Genomic DNA, 19009 nt, shown 5'->3' with positions numbered 1-19009 from the left:
TTAATGTAGATTATGCGTGATTTGTATGTATATATAAAAATATATATGAAGCACCTAGCTTTGGGACTGGCAGAGTATGGTCAATAAATGTCAGCTGTTATTTTCAGTAAAAGGGTGTCTGCTTTTATGATTTAATATAGGGCTTTGTCAGTCAGGGTCCTAGCCCAAAATATTGCCATGGCAGTCTGTCTCTGTCACAGCGTCTGTCAGCTTACCATTAGAGATTCATTCATTCTCCTGGATCTTGAAGGCTTTGGTCTTTAGGAATCTCTTACTCAGATACAAGTGCAAGGAAGTGAGACATGGTAAGCTGTTGTCAGCTAACACCTTAGCTGGAATTTCTTGCCAGTCAGTTGAGAGGAGATTGGTATTTGGAGTGATGGTGGCAGGGAAAAGAGTGCTGAGGTTTCAGTATGGAAGGGAGCCCTGAGAAGCCAGCTGAGAGGGCACCAGAACATGGGGGGTTTACTTGTTGACCAAGGGCTGGCTGGCTTCTCTCACCCCTTGGTCTTTATCTGCTGTTGACAGCCCTTCCCGGGCAGAGAGAGGCTAGTCTTGCTTGTCCTTTCTCTGGGACTGTGGTTTGTTACTTGGACCGTGAAAGCCTTCCCTTTCCCCTGAGGGGGTGGGGGTGGTGGGGGTGTGTGCTGGTAGATGTGCTAAGGTGATCTCAGTGTGCCCTTCCCCCCCTGCCCCTTCATTCCCTCAGTATGCAGGGCATAGCCATTAGGACACATAACTAAGAACAGAAACACAGAACTGAGTCAAAATTCATGCATGGGCTTTGGAGACAGGCAGGCCTGGACTTAAATTTTTGTCTGCTTTTCTCAGCAGTGTGATTTTTGCTCAGGCCCGATACCTGTCCTCATCTATAAAATGGGAATAAAATTTGTGCTCCACAGATGAAACTTGGGTGAGTTGTGAGGCATGGAAGGCACTTTAGCCCAGAGCTACAAATGGTAGTTGCTGTTACCATTACAGTCTCATCCCCATGATGCTGCTTTTCCTCAAAACCTTTCTTGGAATGCCCCTTTTGAACTGACTCCCTCAGTGCTTGTCAGATGTGATTTGGGCAAACAGTGCAAAGTTGCTCAGAGTTAGATTTGGTGAATAGGGTGAGCTGATCACAGGAGCACCAATTTTTTATCACCCCTACTAAAAACAGATTTGTACTATAAAATAATGGCAGATTGTGTGTAGATACAATCTGGTTCAAAGGTGACACCAACCGGAAGGTCAGAAAACATTTTCAGCAATGGTGGGATTACTGTGAAAGTATTTAGCCTCCCTAGAGCCTGAGGCATGTGGCTCAGTGGTTCATCGGTCTCCATCTTGAATTTATTAATGTTGAAAGAAATGTGGAAAAAGAGAATGAACACTCCCCCAGCCTAGTGTTTGAAGGGTTTTCTGCCATGTTTTCATTATTCCCATTCCTATTGCCTCTTACTGCTTCTCTTAGTGACAAGGATTTCGTTGCTTGCTTACAGCTATACCTGCCAGCAGTTACCTGACTAATAGACAAAAGCAAGAGTTGCAATTTAAAGCTTAGAGAGGTTTAGTTTGGCCCTCTTAGTGTTCTAAAATACAAAAATTTTATGTAAAAATCATCTGTTTTTCTGTTTTCTCTTTTTCATGGCAGTGGTGGACCAGCTGAGTAGCAGCTGTGTTCCTTAGTCAAGGCAGGAGGGCTCCAGTTTTCACAGCCCCCCAACAACCTGTTGTTTTACTGCTGGCCCTACCTGGCCCCTGGAGGCATTTGACCCCCATACTTCTGAGGTAAATTCTATTAATATTCTCCTAGTCCCATGGTCTAGTGTGTGGTGCTTATGGCAGAGGCTGGCCAGCATGACTCGGCCCTGGATTACATGGGTTTTGAGTATTTGTAGACAAGGTATTCTTTGTTCTGCAATGTGGGGCTAGTGCCTGGGTTCTAGTAGACGTGGCTACTTTGGGCTTTCCTCAGTCCAAGGCCTCCAGAAGACATACCTGCCTATGGGACAGGGTCATTTCTTCATTCCTTTGTTCTTGGATTACAAACTTAGTCCTTTGCTGGGCATTGGGGTACATTGGTGAAAGAGACTCACATAGAGCCTGCTCTTAGGAAATCTGGCTTTAGGCCAGTGTCTCTTGCCACTCTGTCTTTCCTTTAGTTTCCCAAGCATGTCTCCTCTTCTCCTAGCTTTCTTTTGAGCTCAGATCTGTGCAAGCTTCAAGTTGAAGGTAGGAGGCATTTGACAGCCAGGCTGCACAGGTGAGACCACAACCAAAACCTGACCTGCCTGAATAATGTCACAGTGTGTAGTCACTGTTGGATGTCATAGTACAGACTCATCCAACCTGGAACCTGTGATGGTCTTTACATGTAGTAAGAGTAATCGCTACCATGTATCTGGGGTCTAGTGGTTTACAAGATAGTTCCTCATCTAATGTATGAGTTAGATGTCATTAGTATTTCTGCTTTACAAATGTGGAAATAGGCTTAGAAAATTAAGTAACTTTCTGGGAGTCACAATAAACTGGGATTCAAACTTCAGATTATCTGATGTGGAGCTTAAGTTCTTAACTACTATTGCTGTAGTCTTGGCCTCTCATTACTTGGGATATGATTTGAGGGCCTCTTCTTGTCCAAGATCTCTTCCTTACTGGTCTTTAACAAGATTTGAAATCCTGTCATCTGAATTTCATGCCTTTATTTCTTGTTAAAATGTTAAAAACCCTTGGAGGGGCATTACATTGTTATCATGAATACTTTAACACCTTGCCCTTCCCTCTGACAGCTAATTAAAGATCAGACCCTGGGGGACAAGATAGGTGGGGATGCATATCTGGATCTGGGGTGTTGCTTGCAAGAGATGCATTACTGCCTCTCATGCAAGGTTAGTATTATTGGGAAGCCAAAATGAGATGTGTGTCAAGTTCCTAGAACAGGTTTGAGTTCATAGGAATTCACGAAATGTGCTCACTGTTAGTAGGGGAAGACTTGGGAGGTGGGAAGGTTGAAATAACTTCCTGGTGTACTAGTGTGGGTTCCTTCTTGCTATGCCAGAGCTCTAGAACCCTCTGGTTCTATTTTCCAGAGGCCTTACTGCTTTTATGCAAGTAAGGTTTAAAAATTGGACACGAAGAATTGGAGGCCGGGAAGGAGCAAAATGAATAATACTTTGTATTTATCTTGCATCTCTGTCTCCTGAGCTCACGATGCTCCACAGACACCATCTCATTAATCCTCCATGCTCTCCAGGGGGTGGAAGGAAACAGGTTTTAGGAAGAGGTTTTCAGCTGTGGCTTCTTTCTCCCTCAGCCCCACCAAACTCCCAGCTTCCCACTTGCAGCCATTTCACCATGGATTGTTATGTCCCAAGTGGTCATTTATGCCCTGTAGGCACCCTGGGGAATTGCCAGGCTCTTATTGTGTCCTGCTGGACTGCATAGGAATCAGTTGGGCCTCAGCTGGCATCTTTTGTATGTCTGGGGTGGCTATTTGAGGATTTATTCTCCCATTGATATGTGTTTTTTCATATATATATATACATATTTGTATATGTATATATATATATACATATATTTAATGTTTATTTTGAGAGAGAGACAGCACATGTGTACGCAGGGGAAAGGCAGAGAGAGAGAGAGAGAGAGAGAGGTGAGAGAGAGCATGAGTAGGGGAGGAGCAGAGAGTGAGAGAGAGCATGAGTAGGGGAGGAGCAGAGAGAGAGCGAGGGAGAGAGCAAATCACAGGCAAGCTCTGTACTGTCAGCACAGAAGTCGACATGGGATTCTATCTCATGAACCATGAGATCATGACCTGAGTCGAAATTAAGAGTCGGATGCTCAACCGACTAAGCCACCCAGGTACCCTAATGTATCTTTTTTATTTGTAAGAGCAATAGGTAGGAGTTTTAAACATCATACAGTATAGTAGCATAGAAAATAAAAAGTAGAAGTTTCTTATTGTCTCCTTTGCCAACCCTTCTTCCCAGTATGTTCCCTTAACCTCCTTGAGATAGTATTGAACTTTGTGGAGTTTTTCCTTAGGTATGTACAAACGTGCTATGTATGTATAACACATGCTGTGTTCATTTAACTGTATCACTGTGGTCCAAACAAGGCTAGAGAGGGGAGGAGTATGGAGGAGAAGAGTATACAACCCAGGCCATGTTCTCTATGCCTCGTGCCTAGTTCTGGTGGGTCACGCCCTGTGTTTTCTTTTCTCTGAAGGAGTTTGCGCTCACGAGCCCAGAAAAGAGCAGCACCAAAGAAGCAGAGAGAAAGGAAACCACAGCGGAAGAGGAGCTGGACTCTGAGGTCCTGGAGGTGTTTCACCCAACCCATGAGTGGCAGGCCCTTCGGCCAGGTACCAAGCCCAGCTCCATGTGAAACACATTCTGGATTCTAAGTGCATATGTCCTTCGTGCCCACAGGGCTGCTTTGAAGGAGCAGAGGCTCTGGCCCACTGGAGGGGAACAGTATGGTCCTTTGGGGTGATGGCTGTTGCTGCAGGGCTCAGGGACTTTCATTTTCCAGCAGAACAGAGATTGTGGCATGTGAGTGCCGTGAAAGGAAGGCAGGTGGTGGGTGGCCGAGCTTTCTGAGCAAGTGATTGAAAACTTTCTTTCCTTGCACTCTTCTCAAACACAGGAGAGGCAGTGACATGTGCCTCACTCTGCAAATGCTATTTTAGGCTCTGCTGCTCGGCTCAATGCTGCTGAAATATTGTTCACAGGAGAATACTGAGCACCGATGAGGGGCAGGAGTATTCTGTTGTTAAAGGAACTTGTGCTAAGAAACAGGGGCTGGTCCTGGCCTGGTTTTTAAATGGGGCATCCTCAGAAGGAACAACTTTCTAGCCCTTTTAAGAACCTGGAACCATTGCTTAGAAAGTAACCAGCATTTGTGGAGTGTTTACTATATTCAGGTATTGAGTTAGGTGCTTCATGTGCATAATCCTGTTCAGTCTTCACAGTAGTAACTGTGATGATCTTCATTGTCTTATGAAAACATTGGCTCATTGACCTAACTCATTGAGCTAACTTGTCCTATGCCATTGACCAAAGAGAGCCTAGACCCACCTTCTTACCCCTTGTCCTTCTAGTCCCAGCCATTCTTGACGGTAACCACACTATGATGCCACTTGAGTCTGTTCTCAAGAGTAGGCTTTTGTACTTTTCACTGTGACAAGGTGGATGGCAAGCCCTGGCAGCTGCCACAGTGGAGTTTCATCAGTCCATGCAAATATTCATCACCATGTCCTCACTGCCCCCATTGCTGCTGTGCTGGCAGGGGCAGCATTTACTGTGCCAGCCAACTTTGTGGTAGCACTGTTACTCCTACTGGGCTTGCATAAGGGTAGTTGGTGCCATTGAAGAGTGATAAAACACCAAGGAAGTGAAGTAGGAAGTAATGGCATAGGGGGTAGAAGGAGGTTTTAGGAATAGAGGTATTGGGTTGAACAGATGTAACCTCTGACTGTCCTCCACCACCTTCATTGAGAACTGAGCCCGCTGGGCCTTGAGGACCAAAACAAGAAGACTCAATGGGTTCGGGTGTGGAACATATGGACTGTTTCTACTGGTTTTATGAGGTTAAAAGTGCTCGAATCACTTCTAATCAGGCAAGTGCCTAGAGCAGATGGAATTCAATGTCCTGTGGCCCCCAGTCCTACCTTATCTGTTCCTGTGGCACCCTCCAAGGCCCTCATCCACATTGCAAAACAAGCATGAAAGTTCTGACCTGGAGACCTTGCCCAGCCGTCTGGCAGTGGGGTTGCTGTATTAATGCTTAAATAGAAGAGCCTCTGTCTCTAGCCTTGGGGAGGGAGAGCCAGAGCATTTGTGACAAGGGCAGGCAGAGGGCTCTGAACGCCTCCTGGAGAATTAGAATGGAACACATTATTTTTACAGTTAACTTGATACCCCATTACATTTAACTTGATACCCCATTGACATCACCCTCTACCTTCTAGTTTCTCAAGACCCTCTTGTAAAATCTGCACCAAATTTCCTTGAGCCTGCTCCAAAGGCTGGTATGTTGTAGTTGAGCACAACACTCAGACCCCACATCTCAGTGGGCAAACAGGTCTGGTTTTAGTCATGCCTGCCCCATCCCAAGAGTATTTTTGCCTATCCTGACCATCAAAGCAAGAGGAGTGAGGGAAGGTTAGGTGAGAAGTTTATTCTGGCCTGAGTGTGTGATGTGAGGTGATTCAGAGTGTGGCAGTATGGAGTCAGACCAATGGAGGTAGAGACTTTGTTGGGCCCCAGTCCAGGATTGAGGTGTTCTGTTTGTATGTTGCAAAGGTTTTGTATGTGTGTCTATTGGCAGGATATTGACCTCTCAGTGGTCTCTGTGGATAGCTGGCACTTGGCTTTAGTCAGAGTGTAATATTTAATTCACCACATTCTGAATGCTGCCTGGGAATTTCCACCACAGCTACCTGAAGGAATGTTAAAAGGAATGTAGCCAATTCTGGGAACTTGTTTGATGGGTAGATGAATGGGAAGGTAGTATAATTTAGCAGTTAGGAGAACAGACTTTAGATTCAGCCAGTCCTGTGTTCAAATCCTAGCTTTGCTCTTTAGGGGATCTTGGGCGAGTCACAGAATCCTTCTCCCCTTCAGTTTCCCCTTTGGTGACATGGGGGAAATGGCTTGCTCTGCCTGTTGTGAGGATTCTTGACATGAAGATATCACCCAGTATAGTTAGTTCTGATTTTAGATGGTAAATTTGTGCTACCCCTTCAACTTGGTTGTGGAATTGGATGCCAGTAAGGGTGCTTGAGTATGTAGGCTTCCTGTCCTCTCTGGTCTTTGATGGGGGAAGAGAACTTAAGGTGAGAAGAGAGACTTCTATGGTCCTGAAATGCTCTCCCTCTCTCCTTATACAGAGATTTTTGATGAGGGAGCGGAAAGGGTTAGCACAGCTTTTCCTGCCTGAAATTCAAGGAGTGGCCCAGGAAGATGATGGAGTATCTTTTGGGGACTTTGAAGAAAATGGCTAGTTTCTGTTGACATTAACCCCAGTTCAGTAACTTCTGACCCCTCAGGTCTCTGAAGGGAGGACCTCAGCTCTGTGGTCCTCAGGCCTCTACGGAGGGCATACTGGGATACGTGGTCTGGGCTCATATGAAGGTAGATTCCAGGTTGCCTCCTGTGGCCTGGTACACCAGGAGACCTACCCATGACTTCATGGGCCTTCCCACCAGGTCAGGTGGGTATTGGGCCCCCCATCCATGGAGCCCTAGAGTAACTGCAGGTCACCCTCCAGAAGTCTGCCTGCCTCTGTTACTACTGTCAGCATCCTCACTGTGAGCCGCTTGTTCCTGGAAGTGATTTTCCTGTCTCTCTCTCTCTCTGTCTTCTGGTTTATTTTGGGATCTGTCTCACCTTATGGAGGCACAGCAAGCATTTGAGTGTGGATTCAGCATCAGCTGTTCAGAAGCAAGCAGAGGAAAGCTGTTAGCTGGCAGGTCCTATGGGTTCTGGGCAGGCAATTCAGAAATTTGTCCTGGGGCTGAGGACCCCTGAGTACCCCTGTGTACTTCTTATCACAGAAAGCTGGCCACAGCCAAGTGTGGTGGAGTCTGCTCCCTGGCCATTTCTGAGATCCTACTTTGTGCCAGGCACTATATTCGTAGCCAGAGATACACATAATAATTCACATTTACTGAGTGTTGATTGTACCAGACATTCTTTCAGGGCAGGTGTTAAAACTACCCTCATTTTTATAGACAAAACTGAGTCTCAGAAGTGACTTAGTCAAGGTGTACCTGGGTGGCTTAGTTGATTAAGCGTCTGACTTTGGCTCAGGTCATGGTCTTACAGTTTGTGGGTTTGAGCCCTGTGTTGGACTCTTCACTGACAGTGTAGAGCCTGCTTGGGATTCTCTCTCTACCCTTCTCTATCTTCCCCTCCCCCACTCATGCTTTCTCTCTCTCTCTCTCTCTCTCTCTCTCTCTCTAATATAAATAAAAATAATAAAATAATAAAAAAAAAGAAGTGACTTAGTCAAACGACCAGTAAGTGGTAGAGTCAGAATTCAAAACTAGCTTTGTCTGGCCCTAAGCCTGAGCTCCTTACCCCTGTGCCATACTGTCTATCTGAATAGCTAATGAAACATGACCCCTACCTTCTAGTAGCTTACAGTCTCACAGAGAATACAGAGACAGAAAAGGGCACTAGAGTATTTGGGATGTCCTGGTACAAGTGTCCTGTGTAGGCTGAGGGCACAAAGGAGGGTAAGGGGAGGCTAGGGCCTTCTCTGTATCCCTGAGATTAGAGTGGAACAGTGGTCAAATTTTATGATGTTAAATCTCCAACCCCATGAAGTTCTCTTTTTGAGCTTTGTGTTCTTCGTCAGATTGGTTAGAATCTTTGCACTTAAGTTTCCTCATCTGTCTGCTTCCCAGAGATGGAGTGAGACTAAAACTAGATCAACGTGTGTAAAACGTTACACCCAGGACCTGGCACATAGGAAATACTCAGTAAGTAACTATAGTTGTCATTAAAAAACAAACAAACAAACAAACAAACAACATTTGCTGCCTTTCTTTCCTTGGGAACCTGAAGGAGAAGTGGAGGTGACAAGGCAGGCTGAGCAAAGGGCTCCCTTGTCCTCCCTATGAGCCATTGCTGCTTTGTTGGCCTCATGTGGGCTCAGGGAAGCTCAAACTGGGGGCTCACTATTGACCCGAGCTGACTTCTAGGATGAGGCTGTTAGAACCTCAGAAATATTGGCATCAGCACAAAGAGCCCTCTTAATGGGAGCATGCAGAAAGCCTGTGCAGGAACACATTCATGTGAGGGGGTTAAAAAAAAAAAAAAATCCAAATCATCAACAACTGATGAGAGCAATCCAAGAATTATAGAGCACCAGCCATCTGGTCAGATCATTTCAGATCTGCACGAGCAATAGGAGGGAATTGAATTTTAAAAACCTCATTTATAGTAGACCAACTACTCTGTTTCAAGTATTTAAGAGAGGAGTCTGATTTCCTGCAGGCCCTGGACATCTGTCTGAAGGAGCACCTGACTCTGGTCTGGGTGATTCTGTAGGGTTGTCTCTGTGAGGCCTTTGGCCCATTGCAGCTTGGAAAGGACTGTGTGATCCTTTAGTCCTCAGACACCAGCTGCACGTCCCAACATTTCAAGTCCATTCTGACACCCATTTACCTGGAATTAATGTTAGGTCTCATAAGTTAAAGGTCTCAGTGCCATTGCATCTACTTCCAGTGCTAGTTGCCAGTTCCAGGCCACCCGTCTTTGTGACTGACCAGCTATAAATTGGAAATTCCCATAACCACCACCTCAGGTTTGATAATTTGCTAGAACTCATAGCTCAGGAACTTGGGAAGACACTTAGGTTTACTGGCTTTTTAATTTATCTTTATTTTTTAAAATTTACATCCAAATTAGTTAGCATATAGTGAAACAATGATTTCAGGAGTAGATTCCTTAATGCCCCTTACCCATTTAGTCCATCCCCCATCCCACAACCCCTCTAGTAACCCTCTGTTTGTTCTCCATATTTATGAGTCTCTTCTGTTTTGTCCCTCTCCCTGTTTTTATATTATTTTTGTTTCCCTTCCCTTATGTTCATCTGTTTTGTCTCTTCAAGTCCTCATATGAATGAAGTCATATGATTTTTGTCTTCCTCTGATTTCACTTAGCATAATACCCTCCAGTTCCATCCATGTAGTTGCAAATGGCAAGATTTCATTCTTTTTGATTGCTGAGTAATAGTCCATTGTATATATGTACCACATCTTCTTTATCCATTCATCCTTCGATGGACATTTGGGCTCTTTCCATGCTTTGGCCATTGTGGATAGTGCTGCTATAAACATGGGGGTGCATGTGTCCCTTCGAAACAGCACACCTGTATCCCGTGGATAAATGCCTAGTAGTGCAATTGCTGTGTCATAGGGCCATTCTATTTTTAGTTTTTTGAGGAATTTCCATACTGTTTTCCAGAGTGGCTGCACTAGCTTGCATTCCCAAGGTTTACTGGCTTTTTAAAAAAAGATACAACTCAGGAACAGCCAAATGGAAGGGATGCATAGGGCAAGGTAAGGTTTTGGGGGGGGATGGCACAGAGCCTCTGTGCTATCTGTGAGCGTATTACCCTCCCAGAACTTGTACGTGTTCACCAGACTGGAAGCTCTCTGACACCGTTTTTGAGAGGCTTTTATGGGGGCTGAGTTTCCTATACATGATTGATTAAGTCATTGGCCATTGGTGGTTGAAATCAGTCTCCAACCCTCCCTCCTCTCCCTGGAGGTTAGTAGATGCGGCTAAAAGTTTCAATTCTTTAATCATGACTTGGTCTTTCTGGTGACCAGCCTCCATCCTAAAGTTACCCAAAACTGCTTTCTCCTCTCCCTGCAACCCCCAATCCCAAGAGTCATCTCATTAGCATAAATTCAGGAATAACAAAACATAATCCTGTCACTCAGTAAATTACAAGCATTTTAGGAGCTCTTTGTCAGGAACCAGGGATATATATATATTTTTTACTATCCCACAACTTGAGGTGAGACTCAAGGGCAAAGCTGCCAGCTTCTGCCACCCCTCTCACCAGCTCTGGCTGGGAGGCACGTGACCCTCTCTTCCTCCCCTAGTGTGGAGAGATTTTCCTTATGGGTCATTTCATCTACTAGGGTGGTCCACAAGCATATGACTTGGCTTGTGTCCCATCCTTCACATGCAGGGAGACACACACACACTTCTAGGCCCATGAGCACTGTGTGACTGGGAGTATTAGTTAAGGGCTCTTTATACCTAAACTCCTGTGTCGCATCAGAGTGGTGCAGTAGGACTTCTTGAGAAGGGAAGTATATAGCAATGGGCCTCTGTTGATCTTTCCCTGGTTCAAGTGCAGTGCTGGAAAGGTAGAACAGGGGCTGGATAGAGGAAACAGGGTAGTGGGGTAGTCTTTATGCTTTCTTGAACACAGGTTGTTATCTCTAGCAACTTTTCAGGTTGAGATGTTCAACAGAGCTTCTTTTTGGTGCTACTTCATTCCGCACAGTGCCGTTCCCCCCCACCTCCCCACGTTAAAACTTTTCAAGGCTTCTGGGGATTCCTTGAGAAGTTTATTTGTTCTTCTACCTGTACTTCTGGCCCATCTCCCTCACTACAGCCACTCCTGAGCCCTTGTTAGTCATTCTCTGCTCTGAGTATCTCTTTTGCATCTTGGTAATAAGAATTTGTCAGGGGAATTGCTTGGGGCATAACAGGATGCCAGACCTCTTGAGGCCTGTAGGAACAATTTCTGAGTCTCCAAATTACCTTGTAGTAGGAGAGAAAAGGATGGTGGATGGTGGGCCGGAATACATGAAGGCACCAGAAGGTTGCATGAATACAGTTTAGATCTCTTCATTTCAGAGAACCCTCATTTCCCATTTGGGCAGTTTTAAGATGCCTCATCACTGCCCCTCAGCAGCCAAATCTCACACCTGAGGGAACAGGTGGAAGGCAGCACAGAAAAGCCTGTGACCTTCATGGCAGTCACTCCCAAGGCTGAGACCACCTGGAGGCTAGCTGGCTGAGCTCTGCAGGGACACCAGAGTTTCTCTGCCCAGGCTTCGGCCTTCCATTACCAGGATGGGGTAGGCCAGGGTCCAGTTTGCAATCTCTGTACTTGAGTGGTGATAGAGAGCAGCTGTTGGCCATTCGCTTTCTAATGAGCATTTGTATGCTTAATGCTCAACCTAGGTCCTTATCCTCCCCTTTCTCTGCTTCCTCCATCTACCTGTTCTCTCTGAGGTTTAATAAAGTCTACTTACCATAACAGCACAGCCTCAGCACTCAGAGATTGGGATACCCAAACTGGCTGAAATGAAAAACTTAGATGGGAGTAAGGATAATGGAAAACCAGTTGCCAAAGCCAGTCCCAGCCCTCATGCCCAGGGCTTGGCTTTAGTTCAGACAGTCCTGTGTACCTCTGACTTCCCTTATTTCTCTCATATTGGCCTCACCTTGCTGGCTAAGACTATCTAGGCTGTCTCCAAAGTTGGGACTAACCAAGGCTGGAATTAGCTCTCATGGGTTGCCTGGAGCTGGAACGAGAGGCCCTTTTCCAGAACCTGTTCCCTTCCTGTTTTTGGCATAGCACTGGAGGTAGGGATTGATTGGTAACTTCAGAGGAGGTAGAAATGAGGTAGAGAAGGGGACAGGTAGGAAGCATTAGTGGAGGGGGAGGGGATGACAGGAACAGAGACCTCAGAGTGGGAGTACATCTCCCTGGGTGGAGAGGAAGGATGTATAGGGAATAATGGGATGGTTGTGGTGGGCGTTGTCCCCTCTGTTAGAGATAGAGGGCGGTGGGAGGGAGGGTGGGAGAAGAGATGAGGAGGAGAGCTAGCAAAGCAGTAGAACTAAAGATGTAAGCAAGTGTAAACTATAAGTGTATAGTTGGGTCCAGTCAGGGGCTGTGCTATAAATGGAAGATGAGGAAATGAAGAAAGATGATAGAAATTCCTAGGTTTGAGGTGTTAGAGAATAAGTGAAAGAAGAGAACTAAAACAGTAATTTCAGAGACAATGACATCAAAAAGCTTGTCTATTTCATGTAATATTTGTTGTATGTTCCAGTGATGTTCAAGATAGAGTGCTTGATAGTGGAGATAACATGGTGGGCACTGAATGCCTGCCAGGGCTTATGGTGTAGGAGGACTCCCAGACAGGAATAGAGGTAGATAAGATCATAGAGGAAGGGACCTGAAGGAAAGACTTCTTTCCCAGAGGCATGGTCATTAAAGCTGAGTAGAGAGAGCTTTTGTGTATGTTGGAAGGCAGAAGAAAAAGGAATCAATGTTGATAGAGATTTGAAATCCCAGAGAGCAGATCAAAATTGTTTAGGTGGCAGATGGAAAGTCTTGGCCTGGTGAATATGATGAGCCTTGGAAATTAGAAGCAGAAGTTAGGAAAAAACAAGGGTAAATGGGAAAGGTGTAGAGAGAAACTGAGGTAACATTTCTTCTATGTCTTCCAAGTTTTCTGAGCCAGGCTGAGAGTGGGGCTTCTACCTTGGATGATGCAAGAGAAAGACTCATTTGGCTGCTTGAGAGAATGGAGCAATGAGGAAGAACCTCTGTGAGGATGGTGCTTAGGCAAGAAGTCAGAACCAAGCAATTTTCAGCGTCAAGAAGGGCAAGGGCCCAGTTAGCATTTGACAGCCTAGCCTGCATTTGTAGGGGCCCAGGATCAGTGGATTTGGTGACTTTCTAGAGCAGTCTGAGCCCTAAACAGTGGTTAGCTGGACTGTGAGACCTGATGGGTACATCATTAAGGGGACTATTGTATTGTTTTTGGGATTAGTAAGGAGACCTTGTTCTGCTGGCCTTTGGGGCCAACTAGAGAGCTTTGTCAGAAGCTCCTAGGAACTTGCTCCAACATTCTCTGAGACAGATAATATCAAGACTTTTACAGGTCTCTGACAATGTCCAGAGTCAGTTGGAGTGGTACCGTACTAGCCACTGATTGTCTTAGGTAGGCCTGAAAAGAACCTGAATGAAGCAAAGCTAGTGTGCAGGGGGCTCTGAGCCTTTTGGTCCTGTGCTCTAATCAGGCTGATTGTATTTCTGTTCCTTTGGGGGTTTTGTTTTGTTACTGTTAATCAATTAATAGGTTGTTGGTCTTGCCTTATTTCCCATAATATTTTATTATGGGATTTTGATTTGGGCAAAGATTGAGTTGTATTTTAATTTATTTAATTACAGAATAGTCTGCTTTTGGGTTGTATAAGCAGTTATTTGAAAGGAAAGAACCATTTCTTTGGATTAAAAGTTTTCAGGTTTGATTACCTATAGACATAATTAGCTTATCTGGGCAGAGGTGAGTTTTTATGGAATAGTAATAGGGTATATTTGTTAAAATTTTTTTTTTTTTTTTTTTGCCTGGGGAAGGGAACTACCTCTATCTCCCCACCGCCCCTTATCCCAGCAGCTCTCTACATGCATCTTGTTAATCTCCATTCTGTCATCCCAGTTTTGCCAAGTCAGGCTTTTGGACAGAGGGTGAGGAGGTTGTCTAGTCTATCATGGCCAAGAATGACTGAGGCAGAATCGGACCTGAGAACTCTAGTGTAGCTTTTGGAAAGGGGAAGAAAACTAACATTTTTTTGGAGAAACTCCATTGTGCCTGGTGCTTTGTATACATTATTTAAGGGAGATCTCAAGGTGATGCATAACAGAGTGGTTACCTCTTCTCTTGATCTTGTTTGGTGGCCCATGCTCCATTAGTGAAGGGTTCCAAATTCCATTGCTTTCCCCAGGATTTCAATCTGTAGGATCATTGTTTGAAAGCAATGGTATTTGAGGTCTATGTGGGAACAAAGTAATGTGAATTTTAGAGGCTGTTGACATTGAGAGGGGGAAATTATTCAAGAGAATAAAGATTTATTCAAGCTTTGTTTCTTAGATTAAATCTTATGGATTTTAGGGGTAGATCCAGATGTCCCTAAACATGGTGGATTAAATAGCCCTGTATGCAGTCTGATTTTAGATTCTCTCTGGGTTAGATTGCAGATGGAGATGCTGGAGGAATTGTTCCCTGAAGGCCATTAACATTTCAACTTCTAGTATTTGATCAGAATACCTAGCTGAAGATAGTTTGGAGTTATGTATAGAACTCAAAAGGGAGGGGCTCTTGCATAAAGCTGGCAGTAATAGGGGCAGCCAGATGAAATATCTGACTTACACAAGTCCATCTTAGTGATGATGTTGGCAGGAGCACTTTGGGAGTTGAAGGGCAGTGGGAGAAGTAAGAGATAGATAGATCAAAGGAAGGCTCTTTGCACCTATTTGCTGGCATCATCTAACCCTGCTTATGCATGTAAGTGAAAGTCTTAGCTCTGTAGTGACTCGCTTTGAACAAAATAGTCTCTCTTTTTCTCTCCCTCTCTCATTTTCAGACTCTGAGTCCTTCTCCCTTCCACCTTCCCTTGATGCCTGCTCTCTCTGCCTCCTTTCCTTCTTTACTGTAATGGCCTCTACCTGCAGCTGAGTGGCAGGTGGCAGGGATGGATAGATGTGAGGGTGTGTAGCTGGGGGAATATTTTCTGAGTTTTGCCAGCATCAAAGAAATTACTTCCAAGGCAATCCTTCCAGCCATGTATTTCGCTGATCAGTCAGAATGAGAGGAAAAACATATTAGCATTGCCAGAAAGGCTATTTGGGAAAAATCAAGTCTGTGAAACTGAGGGATCTAAAGTTATAAGCATTAAAAACAAATCCTGGAGTGCAGCTGGAATTCTTCCCATCCTGTCTCCCATCATAGCCCTGTCCCTTGACAACTCCCCCAACCTGCTGTGCTACATGAATGGGTTGTGCCTCAACTTTCCGGAAGAGCCTCATTTGAAAGAGGAAGTGCCAGGTTGTATTGGACATTTCTGGGTGTGACATGGAAAAGCAATCTCAATAGTCGGGTTTTGTTTTGTTTTTAATTCTGTGACTGCAGTGTCTCCATATGCTTGGAGAGGCCCTTGGAAAGGGGAATTGAGTACACCTTCATGCGCATATATTTCCTCCCTGCCTGGTGCTATTCCACAGAGAAGTTTCAGGAGAACAGTGGCCTCTTCTTTTCCCTAGGCAGGGAGGTGTTTCTTGTCAAGAGAAAGACATTTCTGGTTGTTTGAGCAGAACTTAGAAATTAAAGTGGAGTTGTTTGTCTCCTTTGGAAAAAAGACAAAAGCTAGAGTGCCTTTTCTTCAGAGTAATTTCCTTCAGAGAGGGAATGGCCAGCGGACAGTGTCCATGGTGTATCTGGGCATCTAGTTGTTGTTGTAGTGCCTTGAGTATAGCAGGCAGTAGAGTGTTGCAGAGTCCGTCTCCCTGGGCTCACATCTCAGCTCTGCCTTTTATAGCTCGGTAATCTTGGGCAAGCTACTTAAATTTACTAAGGTTTAATGAAATATCATCTGTAAAATAGGGATAGTAATAATACCTGCTTCAGAAGGTTGTCTTAAATAGTACATAAAGTGAGCATATGAAGTGTTCATTACTTTCTCTTGTTTAAACATGAGTGGACATCAGACAAACCCAAATTGAGGTCTGATCTAAAAAATGGCCGACTCTTCAAGTATGTCCAGGTGAAGAAAGACCAAGAAAGAACTGAGGAGCTGTCACAGATTGTAGGACACATGACAGGTAGGTGCAATGTAATATTCTGGATTAGCTTCTGGAACAGAAAAAAGGACATTAGGGGAAAAATTGGTATAGCCTGAATAAAGTCTCTAGTTAGTACTATTGCACTCCTGTTAATTTCTTAGTTCTGATCATTGTTTCATGGTTATGGAAGATGGTAATATCAGGGGAAGCTGGGTGAAAGGTGTATGGGAACTGTAATTTTTTTTGCAACTTTTCTCTAAGATTAAAATTATTTCAAAATAAAATAAAACCAAGTAAGTTAATGTCCAAGTGACCTGTTAGGTCAAAGAGAAGCTGACCAGGGTAGAGCCATGAATAGCAGATCACATGTGACTCTGTCTCCCATCCCATGTCAGAAGGAGAGCTCTTACTGAGGGGCCCCAACGCCTGCCTCTTTAGCCCCTGTGTACCTGCTGCATCCTGAGGGGAGGTCTGCTGTAGGCTGATAATTGGTCAGCAATGCAGACACACACCCTACATCTGATCCTGCATGGTGTTACAGAGGGACTGGGGAGGGGTCCAGTCATTTGGCATTAGGAGTCTCTGCAGAGCTGAATGATTAGGGCACTTGTCTCTGTTCCTTGGAATATAAATGAAGTTCTGCCTGTTTTATCTCTCTATCTAAGCACCAATCACTATGGCAATATGTTTGCAGATCGCAATGCCTACCCCTACGCTCACACTCACTGTTTGATCATCCAGAAGAAAGAAAAATAAGTTCAGACCAGCTCCGCAATAATTTTTTATTTTGTTTCCTGTTATAAGTGCCTTGCTCTTGCACAAAGCAGGTGTTTTGCTTGCTCTTCCTGGGCACAGAAGGTACATGTGCTTTTCTTATGACTGATATGGTCATCTCTGTCATGCTAATAGCAGGGGTTGTAGAAGAAAGCCATTATTATAATTGGGAAAATGCGAGTGTTGGGGTTTTTTATTTGTGCATTGAAGTCAGCTGTCGCAGCGGGGGGGTGGTCTAGAAAGTATAAAGTCTTAGATTCTGGTGACAACTCATTGACAAATATTTACCCTTGGAAGTTCGCATTTTCTAAGTTAAAGTCAGTGCTAAAAAATGTTCTTTATATTTTAACTCAGTGGCTAAGGTGTACTGCTTTTTGCTATTGATTTACAAATTTTATTGTCAGACCCTTGGGATATGTGTGGATTACTCAATAGTGTGACAAATGGCTGGGCTTTGAATTATGTATTGTATTACGGGGGAGTTCATAAACCATATTTCTCTATAGGTTGTTTTAGGCATAAGACTAGTGAACTGTCATTTCTGTTTTAGTCACACGTGACTAAAAAAAAGGTGGGGGTTGGTGGTGGGAGGGAGACATGTCTGGCTCAAAATTCAACAGTAAGCCACCCCTGAAGGCTTGAAGTATAGAGGCTCGAAGTGGACAGACTATGGAGATGGATTGGGAGCACTGGGAAGCAATTGGAAGAGAAGACAGCATCTGTGTTCCAAATCAAACCTATGTTGAACCTTTGCTCAGGCTAGAACCCCTGTGGAAAGATTACTGGCATCTGCTCCCCTGGGGTCTCTGTTCAAGTCAAATAACAAGTGACCTGAGGCCAGAGAGTCCTACACCCTGAGTGGGCCTACCACACTCCTGCTCCCCTTCCCCCACACAACCACTTGTGCTGATGGATGTGCAAACCCTTTATAGAAGGTTTGGCACTGCTCGGCTTGCAGAGATCATCTGTCTCTTTTGAATGAGCAACTTTATGTTTGTGGCTCCTTTTTCCTGCAGAGAGAAATTGCTTCTGCCTTCTGATGGAAATGTTTACCTTCCCTAGGGAAAGGCACTATTCTTTGGGGGTAATGTTTGCCGGTACTCCCCACCCCTCATGGGATCATAAGCCTGTGCTCAAGGGTGGACGGGAGGAGGTGGCCACTGGAGCATGCACAATTGCCACTGGGGCAGCCATCTGCCAGTGTCGTGGCTCACAGCCTGCTTCTGAGCAGGCCGCTGGGAGGGAGTGTCTGCGCTCCGGGACCTGCATGCATTATGCACAGCCTTTTCCCTAACTGAGCTTTCTAAGTGTGTATTATTCCTGTCTACCCTTTTCTTGTATGGTCTGCCTCGGGGCACCATTCAGAATGTCCCCTAATTATTCTGGAGCTCAGCTTCTAGTATATCTCATTTAGAGTTTCTGGTAATAGCTGATTTTTTTTTGGGGGGGGGAGGGAATAGATTTCTAAAAATGCAATGAGGGATTGATTTACATTTATAGGGAGATTTGCTTTTTACAAGGAAATTGTCAACACTGCAGTGATACAGTTTCATCGAAATGGTATTTTGACTCTATCCGAAGCCAGGCTCTCTTTCCTCGTCTTTTCCAGAACAGACCTGTTATAATTTGAGGAGGCTGCTCTAGTATTAGGATGAAATCTGTGCTGCTAATTGCAGACCACCACCTTCCCCACATATTGCCCCCCCCCCCACCTTCCCTTCCTGAGATGGAGGAGTTTTTGCACATGCTGCTTAGAGAAAGGAGATTTATAACATGACTCAATCCTCGCCCACAGATCTAGGATTCTTGCCATCCACTAAGTTTTGGCAGGCAGGTCCTGTGTATGGAGAACGTCCTGCCTTCCTATCCTTGCACTGCTCCCCTTACTGCGTATGCGTCTTGGGTGGAGTCTGGGGTGTCTAGCTTTTCATGTCTTCCACTTTTCCTCCCAAGCAACCCCTGCTTTTCCTATATGGCAGTATCTGTGAGGTACAGGAGACAGTCTTTCACCTAGAGAGACCTATAAAGTTCAAGCCCTGAGGTGTTGTAGTGCTTATTTATCTACCACTGTGTTAAGAGCATAGCAGTGTGCCCTGGCCTTCAGGACCAGAGCCCACCTGGGAATTTATTTGAA

At 44.8% G+C, this 19009-nt stretch overlaps 1 protein-coding gene across 11 annotated transcripts in view; it reads left to right on the top strand.

The window, feature by feature from the left end:
• Nucleotides 1-19009, top strand: part of SIL1 (SIL1 nucleotide exchange factor) — a 288984-nt gene that overhangs the window by 124827 nt on the left and 145148 nt on the right. For 4 of the 11 annotated variants that reach the window (XM_049649315.1, XM_049649317.1, XM_049649314.1 and 1 more), the window contains 3 exons: nt 4216-4351; nt 8402-8476; nt 16017-16140. In XM_049649315.1, coding sequence (XP_049505272.1) covers nt 4328-4351; nt 8402-8476; nt 16017-16140 — 223 coding nt within the window. In that variant the 5' untranslated portion in view covers nt 4216-4327. The remainder of the gene's footprint in view (nt 1-4215; nt 4352-8401; nt 8477-16016; nt 16141-19009) is intronic. The other 7 variants (XM_049649313.1, XM_049649312.1, XM_049649311.1 and 4 more) reach the window with 3 other exon arrangements.

The sequence above is a fragment of the Panthera uncia genome (assembly GCF_023721935.1).
Source record: "Panthera uncia isolate 11264 chromosome A1 unlocalized genomic scaffold, Puncia_PCG_1.0 HiC_scaffold_17, whole genome shotgun sequence".
Classification (NCBI taxonomy): Eukaryota; Metazoa; Chordata; class Mammalia; order Carnivora; family Felidae; genus Panthera; species Panthera uncia.
The sequence above is the reverse complement of the archived record's forward strand: the minus strand, read 5'-3'. Positions and strand labels throughout refer to the sequence as shown.